Source organism: Cyanistes caeruleus, chromosome 1, assembly GCF_971803275.1.
Source record: "Cyanistes caeruleus chromosome 1, bCyaCae1.hap1.1, whole genome shotgun sequence".
NCBI lineage: Eukaryota > Metazoa > Chordata > Aves > Passeriformes > Paridae > Cyanistes > Cyanistes caeruleus.
Genome location: NC_141701.1, coordinates 125,332,286 through 125,342,644, shown reverse-complemented (window position 1 = coordinate 125,342,644; position 10,359 = coordinate 125,332,286). Strand labels below are relative to the sequence as shown.

The window sequence follows — 10,359 nt, the reverse complement described above, 5'->3', positions numbered from 1 at the left end:
AGCTTCTTTGTAATACAATAGTAAGTTATTTACGGTGAAAAATTAAAAAAGAAAATTGTAGACATAAAATTAAAAACTCCTATTTATCACTAAACATGAAAAATGCATGGAAATAAAGTAGCAATTTACCTTGAAGTTCATGTGGACATTCACAGTAATAGCTGTTTATTCCATCCACACATCTGCCAATACCACACTGGTTAAGTTTACAGTCATCAGTATTCACTTGACAGAGATCACCTTCAAATCCAGCCACACACACACAAAGATATCTTCCACTTCCAGGTGGGAAATTAATGTTTGTCACACATGTGCCATTATTTAGGCAATCACATGATTTTACACTGACCTACAAGACACGCCCAATAAGACAGTTTTCTTTTTTTTTTTATGAACTAGCAATGAATTCTGTAAATAGATAACTTAGGTATCTTACTAGTAAGTGTCATTTTACTGTAATATTCATTACCTCTATTTCTACCTTAGTCGTTGCATTGCAGTCATCTGACAAAGAAAACGTTAATTTATGGGCATTCATTGACACAGCTTTCCACAGAAGGAGACCTGATGGGGAAAGACTGGCACCTTCTGGACCAGAATCCAATGTGAAATGAATAGCAGAGCCCTCTGGATCTGAAGCCAAAAACTGATATAAAAAATCTTCTCCATAAAATGTCTGTAGCATACCCTGAAAACTTTCAAGTACTGGAGGCTGGTTACCTGTAACAAAGGACATATTTTCCTCTTCTAAGGAAAAGTTGCAATATACTTATAAAAATTAAAAGGAACTTGTCTTTCTACTAAAGAAATCCCATGTACTTATCTCTCTTAAATTCTAATGTCATTTAAATGGCAGAGGAAAAACACTTTATATTTTTTATACTAGCAAGTGACTGCTGCAGGCAGGAATCCACCCACTGTGGCAAAAACCATGAAGGAAGAAGAAGAAGGTGCAATCAGTGTTTCAGTTGCTAAACTCTCTTGTTCCTAACATTATTTGCCTTGCAGAACAGGCTGTGCTCCTTAGGTTTGGAGCATTGCCTCTGCCTTCATTTCTGATTTTGGCTGTATTGAATTCCAGACCATAACATGGCTGTAACATGGAAATCCCTTGACTCCCTGTCTGCTGGATGAGTTTCATATTATTCCTTCCATTCACATCTCATCCTTTTAGAATAGGTCTATCTACCTTGGCTGTCAGTACAAGTTTGAATTGGGACAAGATTCACCAAGACAGGCACCAGAAGTCCCATTCAGACAGGACCTTTCCTAATCAAGACAGAGTCTTGATTTCATGAGCATTTCACTCATGAAGACACTGAGAGAATGCTTGTATTTGTGATGTTATAGACGTGGGTTGGCAGGATAAACTGGATGGCTAATATGAAACCTCCAAAACACATTTGATTCAGTGAAGAGACCAAAGTGAAGTGTGTATCCAAAGACTAAAATCTGCACCAAAAGAGCTACAACTTCTATGTTAGAACTTTGAACTACAGAGAAGGAAAATGAAAAATTTAAGCTTAAGTTTTCCCTTCATACTGTGGTTTCTAACTGGACAGGAATACAACAGCCTTGGATGTACTTGCAAGTATTAAGGCCATGTATCTATGACATCAATGTAAATGATGCCCAGATATTAAGTGTCTAATAAATATGTCATTTAATTTAATTTCTGATCTCCACTTGTTTGTAATCAGAATAATTTATTGAAAAATACCTGTTACACCTATATGTTAAAAACAAATGTATGTGGATGAAGCTGTGCTAAATATCAAGACTCCAAAGTGCTAATCAGAGTGAAAGTTGTTAATTTGCATTAGTTATTTGTAATGGCTACAGCAGGAGAGTCAGGGAAAGCAAATTAAGATATTACATATATGGTCTGGAAACAACAATACAATTTAATACATAATATATAAATATAAATATATAAATATATAAATATATAATTTAATATAATTTTCAGAAACTAATAGAAATGCCCAAACACTTACCTAGTTAAATTTAAAACATACCACTGTTACCATAAATTTAAAAACTTTGCACACTTTCAGCTACTTGATATTAAAAAAGAACTATTTAGAACTTACTTTCAAGAACTGACCAAGTTAATTTTGATAAGTCAGGTCTGCACAGTAAGCAAGGGCTGGTTGGATTTGTGTCTCCTTCACCATAACAGAGTCCATCTATGTTGCACGTTTTCTCCTTTTAGAGAAATGAAAATGTGATACATTAATGCTTTTGGTTATCAAACTGGTTATAAATTTGTAAGTATCAAACAAAATCTAATCATTCTGCACTTCTATTAAACAACTAAGCTTGCTTTTAAATCTAAACAACTGATAGTAAGTTTGGTTTTATGTGGTAATTATATGAAGAGCTTTTGGTTTGATTTTTTACATTTAAAATTGCCTCATCCCAGCTTCTCTTTCTGAGCATTGAAAATCCCTGTTGGAAACAAGAATAAGGTATGTTCTGCTAATTTTTCTACATGTTTTTCTCAGCCAAAAATAATGCATATTTTCGTAATAGAGAGTAGTGAAACACATACCTTTAACATACATAGCCCAGATTCTTGTGGTTCACATGTCTGACAGGCTCCATCATATAATGTCATTGTTTTAGAGTTGCTATAAACAAATCCATCATTAGAAATCTGCAAGGTGATCAGTAAAAATGGATTAACTGATATAGGTATGAATATATCACCCACATGGTCTGCTAGCACGAACTTCCACTCATTAATAGATACCCACATGCAGGTGTCTAAACTTTCACAACAGTCATCAGAAATCTAATCAAGCCTGCCAAGGAGTCTAGGCAGATTTTGACCAACTACACATCAGTGTCTACTTTAAGGTAAATTGAATTGTTTGTAGGGTCTATTGACCTTATTGACTCCATCTGTATGAGAGCTCAGATATCTGCTCACAGGGATTTGTACATGTGGCTGAGCTCAACTCAGTTCTACCAAAGATGGATCCAATGCAATTTGAAATACTCTAGGGTAACTACTTGGCCTTTAACTTCTGCTCATGAAGAATATGTGTCTCCTACAGTCCCCTTGTAGGAGAACACTATCAAACGATACTTGACAAGCTTAGGTAACAAGACTGAGGCCCTAAGTTAAGCAAGTTGACTTCTCCCCTTAGTACAATTAAATAAAGGATAATATCTATGTGATATATTTTCATCTTAATAGGAATATTTGTAAGTGAATAGTTGAAATTTCTGAGAGTACCTTTATTTGCCATCTGGCAATGGGTTTGTCATCAACCACATCCATGACATCAGATTGCTGGCCATCATTCAGTAACTGGCAGTCGACAGTCCTGGCATTTTGGAAGGTAGCTGGCATAGTTAGAGGTTCTCCAGGAATCCACTGTCTATCACTATACTGAATATTAAGCAGAAAATTTGTTTTTCACTGAAATACATCATGAAAACATTTTTACCAGAGAAAAACTCTCCATGTGTTGCAGTGTTTGAACAAGTCCAATGTGTCTGGATTAGAATGCAGTGGCAAATATTAGATGACAGTATTTGCACACACAGATTTTTAACTAAGCCTGCTACTGTGGAGGAGCAGGCAGAGAAGTCTTTCCTGATGCACAGCCCTTTGGCACTGCATTGCCAAGGAGGAGCAGTCCCTCCAGCTGGAAGGTAATAGTGGTAAACAGTGGGTGATCCTCAAACACCACTGATCTGACTCGCAAGGGCCTCTGTTCCACTCCATCGCTGCTCCCGTGCCAGGACAGGCTCTAGTCTAAGGAACACATGAGGGTTTTGGCAGGGCTCAGGAATCATTCTGGGTGTTGGGGGCAATACTGGTAGTTGGCCATTAGCCCTTGTACAAACCAATAGGTTGTTCAATAGAACATGACACTGCTGACCTGCAGACCTTTCTTGTAAACTGCTGTGAGGACAGGGCATCCAAGGATCCATCTTGAGAGTTCATAATAATAGAAAAAGGATGATAACACTATTTGACTGAAGCAATGATGTGGAAGTGGGGATAAGCATATGGAAAATAAATAAAATGAGATAGAGCTAAGAATCCATGCAGACTAAGAATCAAGAGAACAGCAAGTAAAAAGGATTTTGAGCTTGAGTAGTTTTTACTGAGCTGGCATCTTTTTTTATTTACTGGAGCCAATCAAAACATTTTTTCAATCCCAATCCTCACATGAAAAGTCATCTGCTGTATAGGCCTTGCCTTCTTTTTTGTTTTTTTAAATAGAAAAAGAAACACTTTGGCTAAAAATATGTATGTCCTACTTCTGCTCCAACCACACATTTTTTTCTTTCACCTTTTATTTATTTAAGGAATTCACAGCAAAGGTAAGTATGAAAGCTAAATATTTCTAAACATGTAATTGTGAGTACATTTAGTACTGTAACCTTTTAAATGTGATACAGTCTACTGTCACCCTGAAAACTAAGCCTTTTGATCTTGTTTTCGTAACTACAAACATAAGCTGTTTATCACATTCCTTCTAAGAAATGTCCTTTGATGGACATTTTGCATGACCAGTGTGATTGGGAAGGTGGTAACTTAGTTATCCCATCCCTGGTCATAGTCAAGAATCTATAAATACTGGAGTCAGAGAATAAAGTTACTTTTTCCTGTCATACCACTGAGATGTGTTCATGTGAATCATTTCGTGTCCTTTAGCGACAGTCTACTTCATCAGAAACCTTTTGTTAGTAGCTGGAGGCAAGTTCAGATAATGTTTTCAGAAACAGTTTAACCTTTCAAAAGCCAATTAAAAAGCCTTCAGATCTGTAAGTATTCCAGCTCATAAAGTTCATAGAAACCAGAGTTCAATGCATAACAGAAGGAAATAAAACTATTTTTGTTTTGCAGAGATTAAACATACTCTCATCCTTTTACTTTTAAATTCTCCATGTCTGTAATTATAGGTTCCTGTCCATTTTCTACCCAAACCTCTATCAAGTATCTACCCTAAACTGGGTAAGACAGCCCATGAACAATAGATTTGATTTAACATTTCAAAAGTGAAAATATTGAAAAGAAAAAGAAACTCTAAATTCTGTCAACATGCCTCTTCTACAAAATTTTGATTATTTAAATTCTATCTCAAAATATGTGCAGTTCTATATTGTTGCAAGTCTATTGATATTTCCTTACATTCACTTTTTCTCCAGCCTGAAAAAATAAACAAAAAAAGCCAGTATCCCAAACTTCCTTTCTTTCTTATTTTCAAGGAAAAAATTCACAGCTTTCTCCTCAACTGCAGCTAATAGCAGTAAAATGGCTCTTGCCACTAAAAGTGACTAATTAGGAAGTTTTTGTGTTGGGAGCCAAACACAGCACCACCAAGAGAGATTTCAGAACATTTTGCCATGAGTTAAAACTGAGACATTTCAAACTGTGATAAGTGAACTCCCAATAATTGTCTTACTGTGAGCTTGGGCTAAAAGTCTTTTAATATATAGGGACCGTAAACTTAGTCTTGACAATCATTTCAAGCCAACCTGAGTGGATACATATTAAGTTTAAGAAAAATCTATACCCAGCATTGCCTAATCTATCAAAATAATTTCAGCATCTTCTGGAAATAGCTAAGGATATCTATTGTCTCAGGAACAAAATTTCCCGTTGAATGGCTCCCCTTTTGCCAGCTCTCAACCCCTCCATCATCACACCAATAAAATACAGTTTTACTTTTAGCTTTTTTGTTCTCATGTCTAAAATGACATAAAAACTTGTAATTGCTGACCATTTATTCCAGGCTACAACTTGTAAATTGCTTATATATTTGCCTTGAGGTTTTTTTTTTTTTAAGAATGAGCAGTAACACTCTCGCTACACAAATTCCCCTTAAGTTTACGGTGAAACATTTTTTAATCTCCTGTTCAAACCTGACACATATCATTAAATAGCCATAGTATTCTACCTCTGGGAAATGGACAACATATCAAAAACACCTTTATCTTTTCCTAATAGATTTATTATGTTTATAAAAGGCTATTTCAAGCATTAGATTTGAGAGAGAAATCTAGTAATGGCTTTAACCTTGCTGTCCTTTTTCAAAGAAGTGGTACTTCAATTCCTCTCCATAAGCACTTAAAAATACAACGATGTACTGGTTGTTACTAATAGGGCTGCCCTTGCCCTTTTCTGATGGATAGCTGCTGTATGCTGTTATCTCCCTCCCAGCTGCTGAACATTCCCATTATGTTCTGTATTTCTCTTATCGTGGAGGAAATGGCAATCTTGCAAAACTCTTGAGTGTTTGCTGCAAAGTGCTGAGTGCCTTTGCTTTTAGCTTCTACTAAAGCATTGGGTTGTGCCCACATCAATGAATAATATGTTTGACATTTTGTCCCTTGTTCTTTAAGAAGTTTAAAATGCAACTGTCACTAGTCAGGGAGACCTACCTGCAATTTGATGATTTCGCATTTCAGGTTCAATGAGTCTCTGAAGCCATGTCCAAACACTCTCACTGATGTGCATTCATACTGTCGGATATCACACAGCCCAGCATTCTCCAGCTCTGTAATTTCTGGAGCCTGGTCTTGGAAGCAGAGATTAGACAATAAATGCTAGTATGAGAACTCATTCATATGCATTTACATTATGCAATATATTTATTTTTCTATCCTACCATGAAAACTGTGTAAACAAGAAAATCTGGACCCAGCTGAAGGGAAGCATAAACAGAAAGATTTTACATTGTTAAACTGAAACTTTAAATTTAAAGTTAGGCTTCTGTCTTCTCTTGGAACCTCAGTATTAGGAAGCTGAGAAATTTCAACTGATAACAAACACTTGTGAATATGTTTTGCTTTTTCAACTACGGTTCTTTATATCATACTTCCAGAATAAAACTGAAATGAAACTAAGGCCTTAGAAATAGGAACTGAAAAAGGAGAAAGATGTGCAATAATTTGTATAGGGATTTATATAGGGATTATTTTTTATTAAAAACTAAAAACAAAAACAAACCCCAGAAACAACCCAAATCTCAGATGGAAGTTATTTCAGGAGATAAACTGACACACCAGAACACTCAAAAACATTTTTTTGAGCTAAAACCAGCTTATTTTATTCCTCTTGAAGTAAAGTATTTCTGTATTTCTTATTATTCTATTCCCTCTTTTTCTATTTGCTCTTAAATAAGTCGTTAAAACAAAACCACCATTGCAAACCAAAATATTAACAGGTTTCATTTTGAAAGAGTTTTGACTTTGATAGTACTGTTTATATTTTTCCAGTAATTTTTCAACTGAACTTTTAGGGAATATTTTACCTACTGAAAATGAAAAAAAAACCCCTGCCCAGCACTATTTGCTATACCTCTTTTTTCTTCACCACCAATTCTCTAACCATTAGCTTACAGAGATGTAACACAAAGAAGACAAAACCATCCCACTTAAGAGTTAATAAACAGGATTACATAAACTATAGAAACCTAGGGGAGGAATGAATGTGGTATATTTTCCCTGAAGGAGATAGCATGTGGAAACATTGCCAGTCTCTTGGGGCTACACTCTGCATTGCAAACTGACTTTTTTAACCTGACCTATTAGAAACTAAGCTCATGTTTTGTCCTTGGAAACAAGAAGGCTGAATGCAAAATAATTACAGCTGTAGTAAACTGTAACTAAATAATTGAGAGCCCTTGTCCATGCACAAGATCAGGAGAGAAAGGCAGCAAAACAAATACACTTTGCACGAATACTGACAACATTATTGGGGTAACTCTCATTTTCTCCCCACTTACCAGACAGTATGCTGCAGTCATATGAGCTGTAGCCTTGAAAACATGCACAGCCCCATTCTGTACATTCCCCATTACCACTGCAGAGACTGGGACACTTCAAAGCAGTAAGTAGACTCTCAACAGACTCTTCAAGTTCCTGTGGGTTGTAATTTACTTCTTCTAAAATTCTTTTCTCACATTCATTCTCCAGCAGAGCTACGGAAGCTTCTGCCCAACCGAGGTCATCTTTCAGCAGCAAATCTTTAACACACATATCGATGGCATCCCCCGTTCGCCTGCCAAGGAGGGCACCACAGGATCTGCCTATGCTGGAATTAGCTACTGCCTGCTGGCACAGGAACAAAGCACTAGATTCAGTGAGGCCTGAAGGTGTGGGCCAAGAAGGAAGGAGCTTTTCGTCTGTGTCAGTGGCATGGTCCTCTGGGAAAAAATAACTATATCCCTCTAAATCTGTTTGGCTGAGACTTTGGAAGACAAATACTGGATGGTATTCATAATAATTTTGGCGCTTCCTTCTACTTGTAGCAGATTGACTTTTGTGAAAGTGACTGCTGTAATGGTGAGAATTTCTCCTAATGTATAAGCTTGAACTTCCCTCTCTGTCTGTACCTGTATCTCCCACTGAGGTGGCAGAGAGATGCGAGTTTACTAGTGATGTTTTGTGAAATTTGGTTTGATTATCCTGCCTCTGCAGAAGTGCAGATGAATCCCTTTCATGTGCAGATGAACGTTTCTTTAAGCCCCTGACAAGATCAGCAGGACCAAGATACTCAGCAGTGACATCCAGTCCTGGTATCAAAGAAAGAAATCTACCATTTTCACTTTCTTTACAAGACAGAGGAAGTTCTGACTGAGTAACTGTCTGCAGTTTGTTTGCTGGTTGATATAATCCAGCATCTTCAAGTGTACAGTCACAGAAGAAAACTTTTCTAGAGGATGTTAATGAAGCAGGTGTCTTGTCAAACAAGCTTTCTCCTGGCAAAATTCTAGTGAGGAAAGGAAAAGGTGAAACTGTATCATCTGAACTATTTTCTTGTGTTATTAAAGTATTAACAGTTTTTTGTTCTTTGTTGTTTCATATTTCTACAGCATAAGTCTGCAGCACACAGCTGTATTTAAACACCAGTTAAAAGACAATACTGCAGGAGTAACTTATAAAAGGATTGAGATGAGTGGACATTTTCTGCATACCTTGGTACTTTTGTTCCACACCTAATCAAACTAATCTTACAACATAATGCTTAAATACTTACTTGGCAATTAAGTTTCAAATTTGTCTTAAATTAATTACAGAATGTAATTATGACATTCTAATATTAACTTAAAAACTTAAGGATAATTTTTCAATTATTATTTTTACAAGTTTTTAAGAGCGTGAAGGAAAGGTAGAACCAAAAATGATGGCAATTGATCTATCAACAGAAGCATTTTGTTACCTCCATTCCTTAATAAAAGACAAAGGAACATTAGCATTGTTTGGGATTTCCATGCCACTCGCAGTGTGATAGTCATTCTCTGGATTTCCATCAAAGGTGCCACAGAGTCCCACTGTATGTCTGTAATCTGAACTGGGTGCCCTAAGTGTTATGCTCATTCCCCATTCACTCACATCAGCACGAACAAAAGCTCCGGAAGAAAACAAAACCTAAAAAGAGTTTGAAGATAGCATCATGAGAAACACAACTTTTTATTTTACCTGTTCTGTAAGCAATTATTTACCACTTACTGTTACTTTTCTTCCTAGGTATGATTCAGTGATTCTGACATTGCTTCCTGTTGTGTCTCTGTTTATTACAGATAAGTGTGGCTGTGATTCATGGAGCTGACCACTGCACATGTCAAATGCAATTATATCACTTCCTTCCTTAGCAACAAAGCCACAGTTGCAGGATGCTGGGTAGTGAAGACTTCCACAGTCCCACTGGCGAACATGAACTTCAAAATCTCGAGATGTACTCTTGTAGAGAACAAATGTTCCTGTTTTAAAATTGTCATAGACTCTAGAATCAAAAGAATAACACGTGATATCACTTTGGTTGTGAAATAATTGCATCACTCCATGTCAGCAACTTTATTTTCAAGCAGATTTCTAATATTTGGTGAACATTGATACTGAAACTCATTTTCCCAAGTCAGAAAAACCAGTACAGCCCCCAGAGCAAAACACAGCTTTATCCTGAGCAAACATCTTCATATCTTCCTCTGAGTAGCTATAAATTAAAAAAAAAAAATTAAAAAAATTTAAAAATTTTATTTTTCAGCAGAAAAGAAGGATCATGAGTGGAATATATGTAGACAATGGCTATGAATGGAAACATAAGCATGAAGCCACTGCTATTCTTTGGTTTTAACAACGCATATGGAGGGTACTTCTTAACCTTTGTGTTTCTACAATGGTACACCTATGCAGCAAGAGCAATAAGATGCATAGCAGTGTGCATGTGGGGGCAGCTGCTGTAAACTGCACAAGTACCCTTGACAAAATGATTTAGAAAGTCACATCCTTTTCAAAAGGTCTGCTTTATTAAGATGGAGATGCTTATTCCCAATGATCATTTAAGATGAAAACCATAAATAGCAACTTGCTTTTTTTCCTTAGGGTTAG

The 10,359-nt window shown here is 36.3% G+C and overlaps 1 protein-coding gene across 2 annotated transcripts in view; it reads right to left on the bottom strand.

Moving 5' to 3' along the window:
• VWDE (von Willebrand factor D and EGF domains) overlaps nt 1–10,359 on the bottom strand; it is a 37,987-nt gene that overhangs the window by 12,176 nt on the left and 15,452 nt on the right. For both annotated transcript variants that reach the window (XM_086855819.1, XM_086855830.1), the window contains exons 10-18: nt 9,481–9,754; nt 9,191–9,399; nt 7,755–8,740; nt 6,409–6,545; nt 3,245–3,400; nt 2,555–2,659; nt 2,094–2,208; nt 470–720; nt 130–349 (exon numbers count right to left, since the gene is read on the bottom strand). In XM_086855819.1, coding sequence (XP_086711945.1) covers nt 130–349; nt 470–720; nt 2,094–2,208; nt 2,555–2,659; nt 3,245–3,400; nt 6,409–6,545; nt 7,755–8,740; nt 9,191–9,399; nt 9,481–9,754 — 2,453 coding nt within the window. The remainder of the gene's footprint in view (nt 1–129; nt 350–469; nt 721–2,093; nt 2,209–2,554; nt 2,660–3,244; nt 3,401–6,408; nt 6,546–7,754; nt 8,741–9,190; nt 9,400–9,480; nt 9,755–10,359) is intronic.